Source organism: Pollicipes pollicipes, unplaced genomic scaffold, assembly GCF_011947565.3.
Source record: "Pollicipes pollicipes isolate AB1234 unplaced genomic scaffold, Ppol_2.1 Scaffold_2555;HRSCAF=2994_pilon_pilon_pilon, whole genome shotgun sequence".
Taxonomy (NCBI): Eukaryota; Metazoa; Arthropoda; class Thecostraca; order Pollicipedomorpha; family Pollicipedidae; genus Pollicipes; species Pollicipes pollicipes.
Genome location: NW_023596136.1, coordinates 14129208 through 14150135, shown reverse-complemented (window position 1 = coordinate 14150135; position 20928 = coordinate 14129208). Strand labels below are relative to the sequence as shown.

At 50.6% G+C, this 20928-nt stretch overlaps 1 protein-coding gene across 1 annotated transcript in view; it reads left to right on the top strand.

Moving 5' to 3' along the window:
* Positions 1–20928, top strand: part of LOC119098379 (gamma-aminobutyric acid receptor subunit alpha-6) — a 42958-nt gene that overhangs the window by 7856 nt on the left and 14174 nt on the right. Inside the window, exons 2-6 of the mRNA XM_037221300.1 lie at positions 16123–16190; positions 16574–16681; positions 18233–18348; positions 19113–19195; positions 19612–19749. Coding sequence (XP_037077195.1) covers positions 16123–16190; positions 16574–16681; positions 18233–18348; positions 19113–19195; positions 19612–19749 — 513 coding nt within the window. The remainder of the gene's footprint in view (positions 1–16122; positions 16191–16573; positions 16682–18232; positions 18349–19112; positions 19196–19611; positions 19750–20928) is intronic.

Genomic DNA, 20928 nt, shown 5'->3' with positions numbered 1-20928 from the left:
CCAGGGGTATCCAGACTTAATACAACGCGAACAGGGTTGGTGACAGGTTTTGGGGAGAATTAAGGCCATGGGCACGGGTCATGGCTGAGACGCTTACAGAGCATCGGGTGGATCCACAAGAAATACAACAGAATGGTGTTTTGGTTCTTTCTTTGGGCATGAGCGGCTCTGCACGCACTATTTAAGTCAGCTGCTGTGTACGATTGTGCGGCATTGTACGACACGTAAAATCCTCCACGTTCTTATCCGACGAAAAGACGGAGGCAAAGTTATCCGTTGAAATGGACAACACAACTTGGATGGTTGGTTCAGGGTACACGTCACAAGCTGTGCTTAGCAGGTGCTCTGAACCCAAGGCCATTTTTGAGAAATTTAGAAAAATATATTTACCTAGTAGATTTTATTTGTGTCAGTATGGTATTGAAACGCTTTTATACTTTGGAATGTTTTCCTAGAAAAAGAATGGGCAACGTGGGTATAACTGATAAGGAAGGAGCCGCGGGTGGGCGTGGGTGTGACCTCTATCGGCGGCGGCTGGATTGCTTAGAGGACATCCCATCCGCGAAGTTCTTTAGCCTAGACCTACACTAATTGTGGCACGGCTGTGCCGACGGCCCATTCGATTCGTTTGGCACCCATGACACCCGGTCTCAACAGGCCGTGGAGCGAGCGGTGCCCGGCCGACCCCGCCCCCTCACACATGACCTGCCGTCGCCGGCTCTGAGCCGACACTTGAGTGGGTGATCAGCGCCGACCGGGCCGGCTGGCGGTCCGACGCCGGCCGTCTGTTTCGGCCGACAGTGGGCCGCGTAATGAGCGCCACCGTCCCGACTAAACACGCCGTCCGGTGACGTACGGCCTCGCGGTCGGCTGAGAGGGCGGCGAGCGCGGCCATTGAGGGCGACGCTCGGCGAGCCGCGGCTCGGGCCCTCTCATGGCGTCTCGCGGCGGGCCGGGCGCGCGCCCTGGTCCACACGATCGATGGCCGCTGGTCTCCCGCTCGCGCGCTCCCCGCCCGCCTCCCCGCCCGCCACCCCGGCCTCGCGCCGTGTCGCGACTCTGCGAGTCTAGAGTCGGAGTGCCGACTGACCGCAGGCTCGCCAGCCGCCGAGCCGAGCCGAGCCGAGTGACCTGGACCGGGGCGACCCGCCGCCGGACCACAGTTGTCTGTAGACAGCCGCCGAGCCCCAGCTCTGTGTAAAGCCTGAGATGATCCTAGGTAGAGGATGCGTCAATGCAAACAATGAGGACGTAATATTCTACTGTTCAATCTCGTCGTGAAGCGATGTGAATGCGGCTAAATCGTGCTCAAGATTGATCAGCTAATGCGTGATTGTGCAAACCTGAGTGTCATGCCTCAATTTTATGTATTGTGCACCACACAATTTAAAGAGGACATCTTGGCGTCAGTTTTGGCCCGCCAGGATCCAGTGACATGCTGGGTAACGGGTAAGATCCCTCAACTTTACACCATGCTGGTGGATGCTGTCTTGCAAACATTGTTTGTGTTGAGAAAACTAGAAAAACCAAAGCCCATGAATCACAGGAATTCCTCCGAATCTGCGCAGACACTGCAAACGTAAGTAGATAGAAATGATCGGTCACTGAAGCTGCCATCTTCCAACACCCGACTCATGGCACTACGCCGAGGACAGCTCGAAACGCGAGACTAAACCGTAAGGCTATTAAGGAAAGTCCGTGTCGAATAAAATACCAGGAAATTGATTACCCCGAACATCAGGCATTACGAACATTGTACGGAGCTTCACGAACATTTCAGCCATTCAGATAGAGGCATGAGAGGTTAGACAGGGGCCCACTCGAAGATGTTTATATATTCATCAGCCTTACCCACGTCCGTAAATCAGGCGCAAGTGTTCACTTTAGCCACGCAGAGAGTACAATGGTGCACCGAGGTTTTGTGTCAAACGCGGCACCATATCTTAGTTCGGAATATCAGTCAGCAAGCTGCTTACGCCATTGAATGTATGACAGTGCATTGCTGCATGACTTGTGTCAGACCAATCCTTTTTTAAATCAAACATACTCTTGCTTTAGACACATACGCATATGCCTCTTGATCTGCATCAAACAGCAGCTGAGTGCTCAGCCACCGTGAGCGTGCCCATTCTCACCGTGTCGGCGTCGCCAGCACCCGTCGCCCTTCGCGGGGGTGTGGCGGTGCCGGCGCCCGGCGCCTGGCCGGCCTCGGCTCCCGTTTCCGGCCAGGTGACACCGGATCCGGCCGGCAGCGCGGGCACTATATCGAGCGACGCTCCCGTGTCCGTGGCCGGCGCATTTGTCTTGATGTCGCGCATGGCAGCGAGCGGCGGGCCCGCTGAAATATGGCATGATGCCACCGCCGGCGGATCCCGCCGGTCCATCCGCGGCCGACGCGCGGCATGATGCCACCGCCGGCGGATCCCGCCGGTCCGTCTGTGGTCGCCGCGCGGACGCATTTCGCTTCAAAGTCCCGTGCCGGACGTAAGGAAGCTGTTGGAGTGTCAAGCCCAGGCGGCAGGAAAACTGGTTTAAGAAAGCTTTCGTATGCGGTGCAAGGAACGGTGCCTGGTGGCTCATTTCGAAACCCGGCGTCAATTTCCCCAATCAAAGCCAATTTCCCCGAGGATTTTCGAGGAGCACTGACTAAAAACTTCGTGTGGGAAGGTCTTGGTGACGTGCTGAAAATGCGACATGATTTGTTACAGTCTGGAAGCAGCGGGTGAGGAGCAGACAAAGCTTAAGCTACGGTAAAAACGATTCCTGGTCGAAATCACGCAACCACTGTCATGTAACTCTGTCTTCTAACCAATGATGGAGCTTGGAGACCTAAGCAAGCAGTTTGCTCGCACTTTCAGGACAATAAATCAAGTAAAATGCAGGTGAGAGTGGATGGAGCTCTCGAAATACCCTCATTCTTTAATCTGACGGCCTCAATTCATCACACGGACGCTTGCGCTAGCAGGCGGGGAGATATATCAATAGAAGACCTTTCCGCAGACGGGCAGACGGATGGGGTAGAGCATCGCGGTTTTCACTGAAACCACATCTACCATTGGGCCGGGTGCCGGCAGCACATGAAGTGAGTCGGTTTGGCACGCTGCTCAGTTTCATGGAATCTATATTTCTTAAAATAATAAAATTAAGTGGTGCGGCAGTTTGAGATCACACATGCAAGTCGAAAATCAGCGCATAACCATGAAAGAACCCAAAATGCTGTGCTCTCTCTCTCTCTCTCTCAATCTTTCCTCCCTTTCTGATTTGTTTTTGCAATTTGCTCCCTTTTCACTCTTTTCACTTCCAATCATTACTTTTTCTCTCCCTCACTGGTATTATATTACGTCTCCCAAAGGGTATGTTCTACATTTGATGGTAATAAAGCCAGCATCAGATATGACAAAGTAAGTTTACTTGGTTGTAGCAAATACGATTCGACGATACATTTTCTTGCCCTCGATCGCTGATGGCCAGTGGAATGACAGGATTTGAATGATGCTGTTTTGGCGTGATGAATGTCTGGGTGACCTTGAAATAGTCTGCACGAAAAAGTCTCTGCATCTTCACGGACGTATAGCTCAGAAACTAGAGGCGTTTCGGTCTTACGAAGAGCAGGCTGTGAACTGCACCGAATGATCTTTAATATGGGAATTTCAGTTTAAAATCCCACCCAAATATGGAGCACTCACATTAAGGCATGTTTGCTTTTTCGCATTGATTGTTTCCATGCCAAACATGCAGAGTTGGCTTGTCAAGAGCGTAACCCATTTTAATCTGGGGCCTCTCATTTGTGTGAACATGTAGGCCACGTTTTGCTCAATGACACATGGCAGCGCAGTAAAACACATCCCTAAGCCAGATAGCAGTCCACAGCCTGAGCCCAATCTTGCACTTGCATGACCAGGACCGAGACGACCAGGAAGCGTGCCAGGGGCGGCCATTTTTAATCGCGGTGATGCGTCGGTTCAGCTCCTGGGGGCCCGCAGTTCGGTCGGCCTCGGAATAGGTTTGGTCGTCATCATGTGCTGCTGGGCGCCGGACCGGACGGTGATTTCGCGCGGGACGGGCGGCCATGAAGCGACCACCGGCGGCCACCGGCGGCCACCGGGGGCCATGCACACGGGTGTGGCGGTGAAGCCGGAGGGCCTGGTCAGCGCCGGGCGGCGGGCGGGGACGTCGAAGCTGGTCAAGCGCGACTCCCCCCGTTATTGTGATGAGTGGAACGCATGTGCGTGAGGCGCTGAGGCAGTCGACCTTGCAGAGAAAATGCTGCTTCGATTCTTTACTACCTGCATCTGCAATGCTTATCTCGAGCTGATATGGGCATTTAAGGTGTTTAAACATTTAAAGCCACTGTCAGACGCATATTACATTTGCGGTGTGAGTGTTGTGCATCATGCTAACTTTGTAATGCAGGCCTATTAATTGTGTGAAGAACGTGCATCGTTATGCAAAACTGAGCTCGATTTTCATGGCGTGCAGTTGGGATACGTGCTGCTGAACGAGGCCGTCGCGTGCCAAACGGGTCCTTCATCCTGCACCGGGCGTTGTTGGCTCCCCGGCTAACGTTCTAATCAAACTCGGATCACATCGGCTGGCCGCGAGTAATCCTGCTGAACAAGGTCCCAGCCTGGCCAGCGGGCGCCGCCGAGCTGGGGCTGAACGCCACTCCACCCGCGGTCTACCGGCACGGGTGCCGGCCACCGCTCCATCCCGGTCTGTCGGCACTAGGGCTGAACGCCACTCTACCCCGGTCTCTCGGCACTAGGGCCGACTGCCACTCCACCCCGGTCTGTCGGCACTACGGCCGACCGCCACGCCACCCCCGGTCTGTCAGCACTAGGGCAGACCGCCACGCCACCCCCGACCTGTCGGCACTACGACTGACCGCCACGCCATCCCCGGTCTGTCGGCACTAGGTGCGCTGGCCTCTGGCTGTGCCGTGGACATGGTCGCCCTCCCCTCGCCCCGCGGCCCCGGGCGGCCGGCCTTTGTGACCGCCGCGTCATCAGCGCTGGAGCCTCTTTGTCCTGCTGAGGTCGCGCCGAACGGCGAGATTTACCGCCCGCGGCGTGGCGCGGGCCGCGGCCGGCCACGCGCCGCCCCCAGGTTTTTGTGGTGCGACCGCGGCCGAAGCGCCCAGCGGCCAGACGCGCGTGCGACGGCGAGTTTTGGGAGGCGGAAGTGTTCCCAGTGGCACGAAAAGGTGCCGCCTTCAGCCAATCGTGTCACTTTGTAAAGACAGGTTCAGGAAGACAGGTTTGGTCTGGGAGGCAGATCTGGTCTGGTAGAAAGGTCTGGAAAATTAAGTCCAGTGTTGACGGAAGTGCGCGCATATTTTTATGGATGGACATGCTCGAGCTGGGGCTTCCTGCAGCGCTCAGCGTCATGACTTGATTGGGATGTTCACACGTGATACCAACTTCCATGAGCGACATCGACCCAACAAAGTAAGGATGCGATCCGATCGTCGGCGTTTCTAGCTCGCGATGGCCGCCTGTTTCCCGGCGTCCACTCCTGTTTAATGGACAGAAACGCATTACCGCGGGCCTCACACAAAGCAACGCGGTGAATAATTCACGACGGTCGTAGGACGGCCTGCTGATGCGTGCGCCGGCTGGTGGCCACTTCCGTGACTCCGGCACACACGCCGCATCGCCACGTTGATCCGTCCCTGCGCCCGGCCCGAAAGCCAAACCATGCATACGTCATGGGCGGCGGGAGGCGACGTCAGCCAGGCTTCAGCCAGCCACCGCCACTCTAGCCCGCCACCCGCGGTGGTCATAGCATGGGAGCAGGGGGTTAGAGGAAGGCGATGTCAGCCAGGCCTCACCCAGCCACCGCCACTCTAGCCCGCCACCCGCGGTGGTCATAGCATGGGAACAGGGGGTTAGAGGAAGGCGACGTCAGCCAGGCTTCACTCAGCCACCGCCACTCTAGCCCGCCACCCGCGGTGGTCATGGCATGGCAGCAGGGGGTTAGAGGAAGGCGACGTCAGCCAGGCTTCACTCAGCCACCGCCACTCTAGCCCGCCACCCTGGTGGTCATACCATGGCAGCAGGGGGTTAGAGGAAGACGACGTCAGCCAGGCTTCACTCAGCCACCTCCACTCTAGCCCGCCACCCGCGGTGGTCATAGCATGGGAGCAGGGGGTTAGAGGAAGACGACGTCAGCCAGGCTTCACTGAGCCACCGCCACTCTAGCCCGCCACCCGCGGTGGTCATACCATGGCAGCAGGGGGTTAGAGGAAGCAGCAGGAAGTTATTATCCCGATTCGACTACATAGGACCGCTAGCTGACAATGCATGCCGAGTCACGTGACTAAATTACGCATGGGCTACGATGGTATCCACACAAATATGTCAATGTAAATATAAAAATATAGATGAAGTATCTCCAGTATATCAAGTAGTTTATTTTGTGTAATCTAAGGACGGACGGGCGTAATGTAGAAGCCAAAATGAAGAATTGACGAAGTTTGCCTCATCCTTAAAACACTATTCTGCCATGTATAGATCTATAATAAATAATTTACTATCTGAATCAAGGCATCCATTAGTCTTGCGGCATCTGAAATGAGACCCAATGGATCAATTCTGTGCGGAAATAACAGCGGTGACCGTTCCAGAAATGGCTCCGTCTCGTTTCTTCCCGCAAAAACAGCCCCTGGCGCGGCGGGGACGGCTCGTCCCGCTCCGTTCTGGGCTTCCGGCGCGAGCGGGGAGCGTCTCCGCCGCAGTCGCGACTCCGACCGACTCCCGCAGCCGACACCGGGACCTGTTCACGCGCCAGCGCCGGCGCGTGCGGGGACAAGGCTCGTGCCAGCGTAGCGTGATTGCTGAAGCACGGACGGCTGGAGGCTCGATTAATTGGTGGGTTGCCAACATCGACCCGTCGGCTCCCAAGGGATGTTTTATGAGGGTTGAACATTGTCTTAAACATGTGAATAGCAGCGACCGGCACACACTTAAATTCATGGGTTCCGAGTGTCCAGCAGGATCACATTAGTTCTTGCGTCGTTAACTAATATAATTTTATTCAGTGCGAGTCAGCAGGATTTAGTATCCACAGTGCCGGTATTACCAGCGATGTACGCCGCTCTAGCACCGCCAGCACTAATCGCCAGCTGAGGTGAGGTGAGGTGAGGTGAGGTTAGGTTAGGTTAGGTTAGATTAGGTTAGGTGAGGTGAGGTGAGGTGAGGTGAGGTGAGGTGAGGTACACTTAATACCAGCTGTCAGTACCGCGAGGTCAAAATTCCGCAGATCCAATTCGTTTGCAGAGGCAAGTGTTCACCATGAGCACCGCGACCGCACACCTCTGATTTCGGGTTTTGTCTGTTGACCTCTGGCCGCTGACCTTTGGTGGTTAAGGTGAAACTGCTGATTTTTGTCGTCCTCTGACTGTTGACCCCTGGCCACAAACCTGTGTCTGCTGATCTTTGTCTGTTGACCTCTGGCTGTTGACCCCTGGCCACAAACCCATGTCTGATGATCTTTGTCTGTTGACCCCTGACTGCTTGCCTCGGATAATCCCCTCTGATTGCCAGCGTCTGATCACTGACCTGTCTGATCGCGCCCACCCCCTGCTGTTGACCTGTTGAGTGTTGGCCCCTGCCTGTTTACCCCTGTCTCTTCACCTCGGACTGCTAAGCTCTAAGTAGTGGCTTTTGACTGTAAACCTCAGATTGCTTGCCTGTGACTTTCCAAGAACTAATTGATTACCTTTGACTTTTGATGAAATTACTGAAACCGGTACCGAAGTCATAGAAATGTTTATCGTATTCCGTTCGTGCCTGGTGAACGAAGCCCAACATACAGTGGTATAAAATCCACAGCATTGTCAATTGCTTCCCAACCAAAGAACGATGCAGGCTCCCCTTGTGTTGTTCGGTCTGCGCTGAAAGCTGCATTGATCCGAAAATGAACGCATTGAGAGGAATTGGCTGGTGCCGTGTATTCCAGGTAGTCATCCGCGCAAGGAGCAATTTTATCCAATACAGAGGCGCAAGAAAAACACTTCAGCTGTGTTGCTCTGCCTTCGCGACGCATCGTCGCATTACAAGTTTAAAAACGCCTCAGGCCCTGATGATTCCGCGCTAACAACAATATCTGACGGCATTGTGATCCTCTACGAAGCCCTCGGCCTGCACTTCACAGCTTCCGTCGCCACTGAAGTCAGTGGAGCGCCTGTGTGCGCCGCGGCGGCGGAGCCGGCTGCCGGCTCAGCACCGCTCCTCGTTGATCCATGCAAGGGCGAGCGCGTCGGCACGCGGCGACGCGTCGCTTCAGCGCTTCTTCCACCGCCGCCTGGTGCTGACTTCTCAGGACCGCCTCAGGCAGCGACCATCGGTGAAGCCCCGTGCTGCCGAACCTCCGTTCAGTCGATGCTCCGCATAGTTTGGATTCCACGCCCAGCGGACGCCGCTGAAGCCCTCATCACGAGTCCCAGTGTGTGTTTCTCAGCGAGCTGCGATGGATCCTTTTCCGAGGAGGGCTCCTTATCGATTGAAAATGGGTTTCTTTAGCGAGGACATAGCTGCTACCGTTAAAATTAACTGATACCGACGTAGCAGAACAAGGGGGGCTTGAAATTGGTATTATGTGAATGAAGACTCGCAACATCGCGGCGCGAAGCATTCTATAAAGCCTGTAACGTAACACCGTTGGACAAAATACTGCACCGCAACGCCAGTATGCACGATACTGCGCCGCAGTGTCGTTTTACATAATACTGCAGCACAACACTGTGCTGCCGAAGCCCGCGCAGTCACGCTGCTTCGAAACACTGCGTCATTACGCCATCTTCTGGGATGCTGCGCCGCAACACTGTGATAACGGAAACTGCAGCGGAGCCGCATTGTGCAGGATGCTGTGCCGCAGCACCGGTCTGGGAGATGCTGCACCGCCGTGCTTGCATGTAGATGCCCGCTTCTTATACGAGTATGCCAATGCCAACACTGCATTCATTTCGGATCAGAGTAATTGTCGGATCAGAGTAAATCGGTAACAATAAAGATACGCTGTGGAGCAGGAGATATCTCAACTTTCTTTGCGGAAACTCTATTAGTAATGACACAAGCCTGGCAACACACTTTTACTAGATAAATCAGCAAGCCATGCTGCTCCCTGCTCATGGATTTCACAAGACCAGCTGATACGCAAGACGACATCTTACACTTGTTAGTCTCGCCCTATCGAACCATTTTTACATCCTCGCCCAACGAGAGGGCGGGGGGGAGGGGGGGGGACGCATCCCCTTGTTTACTTTTGAACTCACAGAAAGGCAAAGCAGTGGATTGAAAAACAGCATGTTGCTCGTTGCCTAAAGTGTCTGAATCTATCTGCGTTTGTCAAAGTCAAGAGGGCAACCTCCCACGTCACGATAGCCAGTCAGCGGACAAGTCGACGTACGCGGGTGTCTTGACACCCACTGGGGACAGTACGTCATGCAGAGGCATGTCAGCGCCCCCAATTCTGAATTCAATATTAATTTTCGGATTGGGCTTCTTTCAATTAGCCAAGATTGTGCCGAAACTCAAAATAATGAAAAACTCCACACACAATTTTGAGACTAACCCTAAAAACCAATGACTTGTTCCTGGCCTTTAGTTTTAATCGTTTGGTAAAGTCTGCATACGGCTTTGACATTATTGCAGCTTAAAAATAAAGTGTCCGTTGTCTTAAGTGGCCGATCGGGTCTTAGTCATGCTGTTCCTATTGTCTGGATAGGCTCTAATGCACAGCGCTCCTATGATATATTTTCAAAAATATTTGACTGGGGAAAAATGGACGCATTATCTCTCAAACGATGGTGACTTTTAATGGTGCTGCAGCGAGTGCGGGTTTTCGTTCGCTGTACGCGCACGTCTTCCACGGTGGGCTGTGTGATGACTGCGGCGCGCTGTTTAAATACGTTCCAACGCCATGGCTTAGCGGCCGCGGCAATATTGACACTGAATAAACACATGGAAAATCACATATTTGTCGGGTCAGAATCAGGGCCAGCACAACAAGCCGAGCTTGGTTGTGTTTGATATAGATGCGAAACATATCTAAATGTATTAATGAGTTGGCCGGTCACGGAAAGAAACCAGAGTGTATCTCAACGCTGTGGCTGTGTCGTCTCAGGGGGCCGCTGATTGGGTGTAAGGAAGGAGGAGGAGGAGGAGGAGGGGAGAGAGAGAGAGAGAGAGAGAGAGAGAGAGAGAGAGAGAGAGAGAGAGAGAGAGAGAGAGAGAGAGAGAGAGAGAGAGAGAGAGAGAGAGAGAGAGAGAGAGAGAGAGAGAGAGAGAGAGAGAGAGAGAGAGAGAGAGAGAGAGAGAGAGAGAGAGAGAGAGAGAGAGAGAGAGAGAGAGAGAGAGAGAGAGAGAGAGAGAGAGAGAGAGAGAGAGAGAGAGAGAGAGGAGAGAGAGAGAGAGAGAGAGAGAGAGAGAGAGAGAGAGAGAGAGAGAGAGAGAGAGAGAGAGAGAGAGAGAGAGAGAGAGAGAGAGGAGAGAGAGAGAGAGAGAGAGAGAGAGAGAGAGAGAGAGAGAGAGAGAGAGAGAGAGAGAGAGGAGAGAGAGAGAGAGAGAGAGAGAGGAGAGAGAGAGAGAGAGAGAGAGAGAGAGAGAGAGAGAGAGAGAGAGAGAGAGAGAGAGAGAGAGAGAGAGCACCGCACACCTTATCTAGTCGCATTTTTCCCGCCACTGCTGTTTGGCGAACAAATGACAGCCTCTGCTTTCATATGGAAATGACGTTTCGAACCGATCGGAGTAGATTTTTGTCTGAGATTACCAACAGCTGGGGTGAGAAAAAGTGTTCCTTCTCAACGAAGACTCTCGTGCAAGGAGGATATTTCCGTACCTAGGGAAGAGAAAACTTGAGCTGAGGTCGTCAAGTGTGCAGGAGTTGGCATGTACCTCAGCTAAGCCAAGTCAGAGCTCAAAGAGCGGTACTTACAGTGACATGCTTAAATAATAACCGGTACGCTTTTAAGCCGCGTACGGTTGCATTTATGTTCTTAAAATACATCAGGAGGCAGTTTTTGCCATCCATCCGTCGGCTTGCGCGAGATCAATCTGGACCGAACCACTCCTGCAGCCCAAACAAGGTCATACAGCGGATATGGGGAGCCGCGCCATCCCGCTGGCGCCGTTGGGCGTAACGATCTACACAAACCCGCTTTAACGAAATTTAGAACATGTGGAACACCTTTCGGCATCGCTCGATGTTTATTTCCATGACGCTGTCGTCGGGGTTCTCGAACTGAATATGACTATGGAAACCCGAGGCGTTGGGTTTGTAGTACGCACGCTGTGCACCATGCGTTAGTTTTTTTGCTTTGCAATGACCCGTCCTCTACCAAGTCGGGAACGTTGGCTTTCCAATTCCTTTTTTACCGCTCACGCTGCCCTCTAGGTAATGTGGGCTCCATCGAAACAACCGCCCTTGCTGCAAGAATTCCACGCTTATCCATTCAACCATGAACAGGAAGAGCAGAGAACAGAGAACAGAGATTCAATCATCAACCAGCCATCTACATATTGGGCTGGAAGGCTCTAGCAAGTCCACATCTTGTAGGTATATAGTGGTGACATCTTCGCTCATGATCGGGTTCACTGTGCTCGCGTTACACCCAGTTCTTGTGACAGTTGGGCGGTGGGCTCAGGGGGGTCCCAGGTAATTAGCTCAGTACCCTTAAGACTGTTTCAAAGTCATTATAGTTTTTCCGATCCGAACACTTCTTGGATAGGTTGTCAACTGATCCTACATGTATACGTTTACTTGATTGGCTGTCTTAACCTTAAAATGTCATTTGGAGTTAAGTGGAGTCAAAATGACTCAGCTGGTCATGAAATAAAATTGCCCTTCCTTGGCTCGTCGGTTTTTATCGTACAACATTCGTACAACATCCAGGCAGAGACTTAGATTCTAGATACCTTTAAACTACAGGTGTACTAATTAAACTAATTTGTAGTCATCTCTCCGTCATGCCATGATAATGCCACGTTGTTTTCAAATCTCTTGGTATCTGGGGGCATTTTGAATCCTTTCACTTCATCGCAAACAAGACAAACAATTCTTGTTTATTCACATTGGTATGACCAAATTCCCAAATATCCGTTTAACGTTTATTCTCTATACGAACTAAGTACATTAGGTACAAACCAAACAAAAATTCGCGTTTTACGTCCTGTGCATAGAAACGCTTTTTATGAGATGTTTTGATTTCTGGAGAAGCACATAATGTGTATTTTTATGAAACTGAACCTATATTCCTGCAATTCACTAGATAGAGCCGATCAGTTGGTATGTAGCTGCAGGTGGGCCGATTCAAAACTCAGCGGACTCCGGTTGATTCAGGGAATATTTCAGGGATTATTATATTATATTATTTATTTATATTTCAGGGATATCAGGGATTCAGGGAGTTCAGGGAATGCCGGATAACTGAGCTTATCTGTCACAGGGTTCAGTAGATGTCGGATCCGCTTCGAGCTCAGCTGGATCGCGGCTCAGGAGGTGCTGGTCACGGCTCAGGAGGTGCCAGGTCTCTAAACTGAGCTCATTTATCTGAAAACTCATGAGCATCTCGCGGGCGATGGTGGTAACGAGTAGCACATGAAACTTGCCAACGCCGGGAAAGACCAAACCTGCATGGGCTATATTATGGTTATTTCTAGGCTATGGTTGGTAAGTTATGACATGGTTTTGTTGAGAAAAACGTCAAAGATGCGTGGACTAGCCTTACCTATCTACCCGGTCTATCCTTACTTTTAACAGCCTGCACGAAGTGAGATGGAAAGTAATGTATGCAAGTAGCGGGCTCAAGGATGGTTTTGTCATACGTGGCGCCAGGAGACCAGGACAGCAGCGCGTGACGTCGCGTGACCGGTTCGTCGTCCGACCTCAAATAACTTTGCCTATGAATTGCTTTTGGCCGCAAGAAAATGTCATTTGTCTGCAGAAAAAACGAGGGATAGACGCCCAATATATTCGCCTTGAAGCATGCGTTTACTGCCGTCGACGGTGGACTGGTCCAAAAGATGGGCTTCAGCTCGGATTTGAGCAGTTCATGCACGTAAGAAATTCACTGTGGTTCAGGCACATCTGTAGATTTGATAACCATGATGCCACCGAAACGCGATCGCGAGAGCTCCGTCTCCTCCTGGCGTCGGGATAAGAGCCGAGCATAGGCTCGTGTCTTATTGAATCACGGTTAGTGGGGTGTCTCCGGGAATGCTGGCCGGCCTGGTGATGGTGCGAAGCTGCAAGGTCTGGCCAGCGCCGGGACGACGGGATGGAAGATTGGACGCCTCCCAAAGTGCCGCAGCTCGGTTTTTGTCGTGGCCCGTGCCATCTGTCGTTAATTGTCCCGGGCTAGAATGGTCGAGCGAGATCGAGTGAACTGTCAGATTGTGTTTTCGGGACCAAGATGGATGCGAAAATAGAATGGTCGAGCAGGACGGATGCCAAGAATAACAGAACGAACAAAAGATGCAGATTGCGAGACGACGATTACAGCATGGGGAACAGCGTGGACCGAATTCTTGCCAAGACTGAGGCTGGACTGCTGAAGTGACGATAGGTGTCAGCAGATGATGATGCTAAGGCGAAGACATTTTGTTGATCTGAGCCGGGCCATCTTGGTGCAGTTTATCTGGTTTCGTCGGTATTTGGCTTGGGTTTCGGATGCTTTGATTTATGTTATAACTTTGACACTAAAGACCGAGACAAAATCAACCGGTTGGATTGGTATTCCGTTTAACTATTTTTCAGTGTCAAATTTCCATTTCGTGGCAGAAGGGAAACCGAAATACGATGCATTACATATGTGTGACAATGACAATACAATATCTACAGAATGCAAACCACATACACACTATCTGCGTCGTCCTAACCAGCTCTGAATCTCCTCCACTAACAAAAACTAAAATGTTTAAACGATAACATTGCCTCTCACGGTGGCCTCGCGCACAGCACTAGGTCATGGTATTTACATGTAGATACTGAGAGACGCTACTTATGACAGAAAACGCGAAAGACTACGAAATTTGAAACTAAATGAAATACGCACGAGAAGCACACACGTCCAGACAGAAACCATTAATGATATAGAAGAGCGCAGTATGATTATCGATATGCAAGCTGATGACGCATAAGGTAGCGTTTATAATTGGAGTATCACACGACCTACAGTTTAAGTTTAGGATGTACCTCGAACATTGTCTTATCGTTACCTGCACTACACTCGCATGGCAACTTAGTAGAACGGCTTTTAGGGACACAAGGGTTTGATTTGAATATAAGGAGCCTGAGATAATTCGTTTATCCATACCTTGTCATCCATGATTTCTTCTGATACGAATTTCCACCCAGCTAACGTAACGCCAGCCACGCAGCTAACGTTACGCCAGCAATGGACGACGCAACGGCATCACGAATGGGCTACAGAACCTCCGCACGGCAACCCGCCGGACGCCGGCACTGCCGCGGACATGTTTGGGCACGCTCCCATCAAAGTATGACCTTTCATCCGCCGGACACGAACTTTGCGATGCGCGCCGACTTCAGAAATGGAACATTTTGACGGCGTTGGAAAACTTTGCCGGCCGCAGGGCCGTATAAGTTGGCCGAGTGTCCCGGCGTGGCGAGCCGCTAACTTACCTGTGGATGGTGCCCGCCTCCCAAGAGAATGCGACGAAGCTTATGAGCAGGCCCCAGCTCCACACACCACGAAACGTCGAGGTTTGACCAGACCACGCCGCCGGCATGACGGTCAGCCGGGGGACGTCAAACTCGCTGAAGCCCAGCGAGCCAGAGCGCGGCGTCCTTTGTCGAGGTCGTGACGAACGACACGCAGCAACAACTGATACTGCTATCCTCTCCAATGAGGTCGATTGGCAAATAAGAGTGTCGGGCCAGCGAATGACGGTCCGCGGCGTTCGGGTCCCACAGCTTTCCTCGACGGCTTTATTGGGTCGCTGACTAAATAAAGGCTATTGTCGCCTCTCATTGTTCCGCCGGGCCAGTCAGTAGTTATTTTCGATGCTGTGAATAGGGCTGGAGATGGGTGAACCCATATTTAATAAAATAGTACTGGTTCCTTGGTCTTTGCCGGATATTTTGGACTCCAAAAAGGCGCTGGTCTCTGTGGATATGAACATAAGTATCTTCCCGTGGCTTCGGGACCACCATGCCAGCCGTGACTGGCAGCGGTCACGGCTCGCGCCAACAGTGACAGATCATCGAGGGATCTGTGCACGCAATGCACCGCATTTACGGTTAGTCCTCATGGAGGGTGCTCACGTATCACATGAACAGCCAGCGTAACCCTGTAATGCTGGATACTCCAGCTGAATTAAAGGAAACGTAATCATAGGTTTGCTTTCGATGACGTCAGAGCCACGGAGTCATGGAGCGAGAAGACCCGTCGAAGCAGCAATGCCGCACGTGAGGAATTGAGCACAGATGTGAGCTCACGGTTAGAAGATTCCTTGTTTTATTTGTAATATTTATGTTTAAGATCCTGCTAGCAAGTTTTTGGCGCTTGGGCCTTCTAAATCTAATCTTAAAGTCGATAGCTGTTGAATGCTGGTGCTCAAAGCTTCACCTCGGGAGTTGGACTGAGAGCGACCTCCGATGATCTGCGGCCAGAATATACGGTCTTTTTGCAAGCTAGGTTAATGTCGCTCACTTCCGCTTCCCATTCATACCCATTCCCGCTTTAAGAAGGATAATCCATGAATGCTTTTCATTCGTTATACTTTATATATATATATATATATATATATATATATATATATATATATATTGTGCAGATGAAAGTTCTTTAGTTTGGCTAGGGAAAAGGTTTAGTGGGATACTTCTTTGATTTTTACAGTGGCTTAATGATGGGCAGCATTGAACGAAACCCTGCCTACTGTGCTTATGGTTATTCACTAAAAACACTTTCTTCCTCGCCAGACTCAATCGGCAAAATTAAAGTACATCGCAGCCGTTACTGCGTTTGCTTGCTATGAGCAAATATGGCATTTGCGCGTGTTCATTGGCTTCGTTTTTTTCTCGGGCTTAGCCTCGCATGCACTGACGTGCATACAGCAGCGTTTAGTGATGTGGCATGCTGACAATTAGTATGCTTTTCAGGCGCCCCAACGGAAATCAGAGTCAACCTGGTCATCAAATCCCTGGGACCAATATCGGAGAAAGACGAGGTACGTCACTCACCGTCATCTCGTGAGCACTCGTGGAAGGTGACGGAAGTCTGGCAGTTAGCACATTTGCAGAGCCCGCAGACATTTGCATGTTAAATTTGTGGTCCGTATCCGTTCCAACAGCATTGCGTTCGTCTCACTGGGGTTGCGTCATATTTTGATTCATGAAGAAGGCAGGTTTGAAGGCCACCAAAAACGTTTAAGGCTAGCTGCGATCTTGTTCACAAAAGCACTTAAAACTCGTTCTGTTATTCGTAACATATCAAGACCTCCGAATGTCACAACACGAAAATGCTCAAAGTGTCACCTTACAATATCTGCATAGCAAACTGTCGTAATCTTAAGTGTATGAGCGGAAATACGTGTGCCTCTCATGTTCCCAGGAGTTTATTTTGGACTGCTACTTTCGTCAGATGTGGGTTGACAGGAGACTGCGCTTCAACGGCACGGAGGTACCTGTTCTCTCCATGAACTGGCTATTTCTAGAAAAGGTCAGTGCCTTCAGCATGATTTCGTTCCGTTTTGTTTCGTTTGGCTAAGCAGTAGTTGTTGTGTGGAGCTTGTTGTGTGTACTCTAACACCACCATCCAACCGTGAAATTCATCTTGACGGCAGCATTAAGTGTCACCACTGTAACGAGCCGCAATGCTGGGCACGGCCTACCTAGCCATCTGACCTCATCTGACCTCGAAGGCCGCTGCTGCCGGCCGCAGGCAATTTCAGTCAGAGGCAAATTGCAAGCGAGTGTAGGGACTTGAAACCTCAAGCCAATGCGGGTGGGATGGAAGGTAGGTGCCCACTGAGTCCATTCCCATTGGCTACGCAAACGGACATTTGGTAATTACCTCTTTACAAATCGCGGGGTAAGTACGCAGCTGTTCAAAACAGGTAAGATAGAATATGCACTTTCAATACAGCTCAGCCAAGCACCGCCAAGAGTGTCTCACCAACAAGCGTAGCACAGTGTTTTTTACCCACTGCTGTCTCAAGGTCCCATTTGCCAGATCGGAAAAATGTAAAAGTGACAGATATTTCCGTTCAATCTCCGGCAGGAAACATGAAGTTGGCCTGAATCACGAGATGGCTAATGGTGCAGGCACGCAAAACATCTGATAAATCTCCCAAATTTGCAGCGACTTCAAGCCCTCTAGCTCACGTAATGACGGTCATGAAGCTTTGTGACTGGTACAAAACAAAAAGATTGTTCTTGAGCGTCATAATCATGATAATTTTATTAAAGGTGAAAAATCGAGATAAGCCAAGTCCAAGCTCAAGTCTTATAAAGATCAGGTCAGCACAATGAGTATTAGTTCTAGGTCCCTCTCTCACGTGATCGATATTAGTTACTGGTTTCGCAAATGCGTTAGTTGTCACGACCTTTTTGTCACGAGTGGTGAACACAACTTCATGTGGTTGGACACTTATAAGTTGACCCCACATGACGTTTACTGGTGTCCTGTTGTGACCCCGTCCTGCACGGCTGACCCTGAGTGACGTCCCGTCAAATAAGTCGATGGATTATATCACAAAACCAGGCACATGAAATACATTCTTGGATTGCTGCTTGCGGGCAATCAAAGATCATTGTGTTGCAAGTCTTCACTGATGACGGTTTGATTCCGTGATCTCAAACAGCGTTGATTTTTCTCGCGGATACGTCAAAGTAATGATCCGAAGGGTGTCGGTAACTGTGTGGTCTTCAGTGAAACAGTTCACAAGTCAATTTGGAAACTTGGTGAGGGTTAATTACAATCCTCGGGGTTAAAGATAACCCTGGTTTGCTGGTTCAGAAAGACTGGGGTCAACATAAAAACTGTCGCCTTATGATTTGACTATCCTGATGACCCTAATGACCCGCCGAGTTAACGTCCCTGACCCCAATGACACGCCCTATCGTTCGCCCGTCCCTCGGGTTGTATACAAAGCGAGGCGAGCCCTGAGTCATTCATCACCGACCGCAAGTCAGCTAATGGGCGACCTACCAGCGGCTGGCTGCTTTGTCTGCTAGGCTATGTGTAACTGAATGACAAGCCTTCTTTCAGGTGTGGAAACCAGACACGTACTTCCTGAATGGCAAGAAATCATACCTTCACAAGATTACTGTCCCCAACAAATTCCTTCGCATCAAGCAAAATGGTGAATTGACGTACTCTATGAGGTGAGCCGCGCTTTATGTACGTTTATGTCTATGTCTATGTCTAAGTGATGACTCCGTCTAAATCTGAGTCTACGGTCACGCAGTTCGGCCACAGCTGCGGGCCAAGGGTTCCCTGCCCTTCTGTTCCCAGCGGACTGTTTAAGCGTTTTGCCACGGCAGATGGCAAATTCGAAAGACATTCAGTGTCGCTCTGAGGGAACCAAGGTATTGGGATGGTTTGTGTGCACACGGATTGGAACATCAGTCAGCTCTTTCTTTCTCGCTTGGACCTATTGCACATGTGGGTTTAATGTCATTGCTTTAATATATACGATGCAATATTTTATTTTACTTTACACGATGTTTTCAGATAACGGCATCTTCGTGTCGCAGTCCGTTATGATCAGTCGAATATTGTGGATGTCGTGAGAGTCTTTAATTTTTACATCACATGTATTCTCCAAAAATGGCAAGATGGGGGATGTGTTTAGTTAAACACTCGAAAATCGATCCCTGGAGCGTAATTATTATCAAATACAAACTTCCTAGCTCGCCAATGAAAATCAATCCATCAGTTGGAAAGAAAAGACAAAAGCATGGTGCGGCAAAAAATGTTTTACATCAACCTATCAACATTCATTTGTTAAATACGGCTATCCTAGATCACGTGGCTGTTTATTTATCTTCGGGTGAAAAAGCCTCGTCAGACGTGTATTCCCAGTCGCACCAGCCTTACATACCAAAGAAGTAGATTTGTTATTGCTTCCTCCATTGATGTATTTCAGGCTGACCATAAAGGCATCTTGCCCGATGCATCTGAAGAAGTTTCCACTCGACAGTCAGCTCTGCCCACTGGAAATAGGATCATGTAAGAGCATCCGTCGATCTAGCAATCTGGGTGGCCTCTCAATGGTTTACTTTGAATATTTTGGAGCAATACGAATCCTTGCTATCGTGCTGCCTGGCATCGCCATGTTTTGTGCATCGCTTTTTAATGTTTAATTTTCATAGGTTCTTAGATCACCACAAATGACTGTCCTGGTGTTAATCGTTTTTCTTGTTTTGCACACTGCGGCAGGAATTCCAGGGGCACTTACAAGTCATAACAACTGGTGTGCTAGAGTGTGGGACAATAACACCCATAAGTGCTGAATGCATAGGGGCTGGTGCCTTGTTACCCTTTGCCTAATGAATTGTGCAACGTAGCCCCTTTACGCAACTGAAGGATCACTATAGGAAGCTCTGCACTTCACGGGCCAAAACGCGTGACGATGGTTGCCGCAGACGGGTACAGCACCAGTGACGTCACTTACATCTGGGACACGGCTGGGCCAGTGTCACTCAACAAGGGAGTCAGCCTGGCGCAGTACGAGGTGCAGAACATCACCACCTTTGAGAGTTTGAAGCGGACACGGCGCAGAGGTCAGTTGGAGGTCACTGGCCAGTCCTGGTGGCCAGTTGTGTTTAAAAGAGAAAGAACGTGCTGTGTCCGTGACACACGAGTAGTTTTCATCTATCAACACTGCGGTGAGCAACTCCTGGGCTTAAAAGCATTGACCGTCCGTATACACTCCTCAAAACGGAGGGCGATTACGCATCGGGCTTATGCATCCTCCATGTCCCCCCAAAAATCCTGGAAGCTGGCGTAAAACCGCGGCCAGGGTTCCAAAATGATGTGCGGCGATGTCCAGAACGCCGCTGGTGACGCCCACCCGGCCACCACGGCCCATACACTAGCATTACGTCACGACGGCACGGTCTACGCTGGCGTTGCCGGCGTGCGTGCAAACATTGCGCTCTTTCCAGCCGGCTGGCGCCTTTATCAGCAGCATCACGACGGTTAATTGAGCTACCAATACATTGTTTATTTCAAGCTCTACCGATTGCCGGGAGCAAGCAGTGGGAAGTGAACACTGGTCAGTTAAAATGTACATTACGTTGCGCATCTCGTGATGCTCTTTGTCATATGCCGGAGATAAGAAAATGTTCACTAATGAGATCATGATGTACACCAATGATCGCAAAACGGTGCAGGGAGTCTAATAACTTGCATCGAAACGCCAATTCGGCTTATCGGCCCTGTGGTTGAAACGGTCGGATGGTCCTCGCCGAATGGCCGATCCAGGATTTCATTAACGGGCATGGTCATTGCAACACCACCTAGAATGGTCGTCTCTTGAAATTGAAGATTTGGGGCTATTTGTCGTGCCCCTGGAATGGGGTGCCTTTTGAAAATACGGGTTATGATGTATCGAAAGGAAGGACTTTTCTGTGCTCCTTCGCTAGAGCGGCCTGTCCAATGTTTCTTCAGGCTGGAAAGCAAAATGACGGTGGTACCCCTGGATTTTGGTGTCCCTTGAGAATCTAAGTTTCAAGGCCCTTTAAATGGCTTGCCTGTGTTTGGTATATCTAGAAAGTTAATATTAAGATGCCCCAAAGTGAATATTTTGTTGCCCACTCACTGGATACGCAAATCGGAATTTCGTCAATGAAGAGGCATTATAGCATACGCACATAGTATTCTACCGCACAGTGTAGCACCGGTGCCCCCTTGAATTTGTTGCCCCTTGGGAATGCAAGTTTGGGCCTCTCTATGGTGCA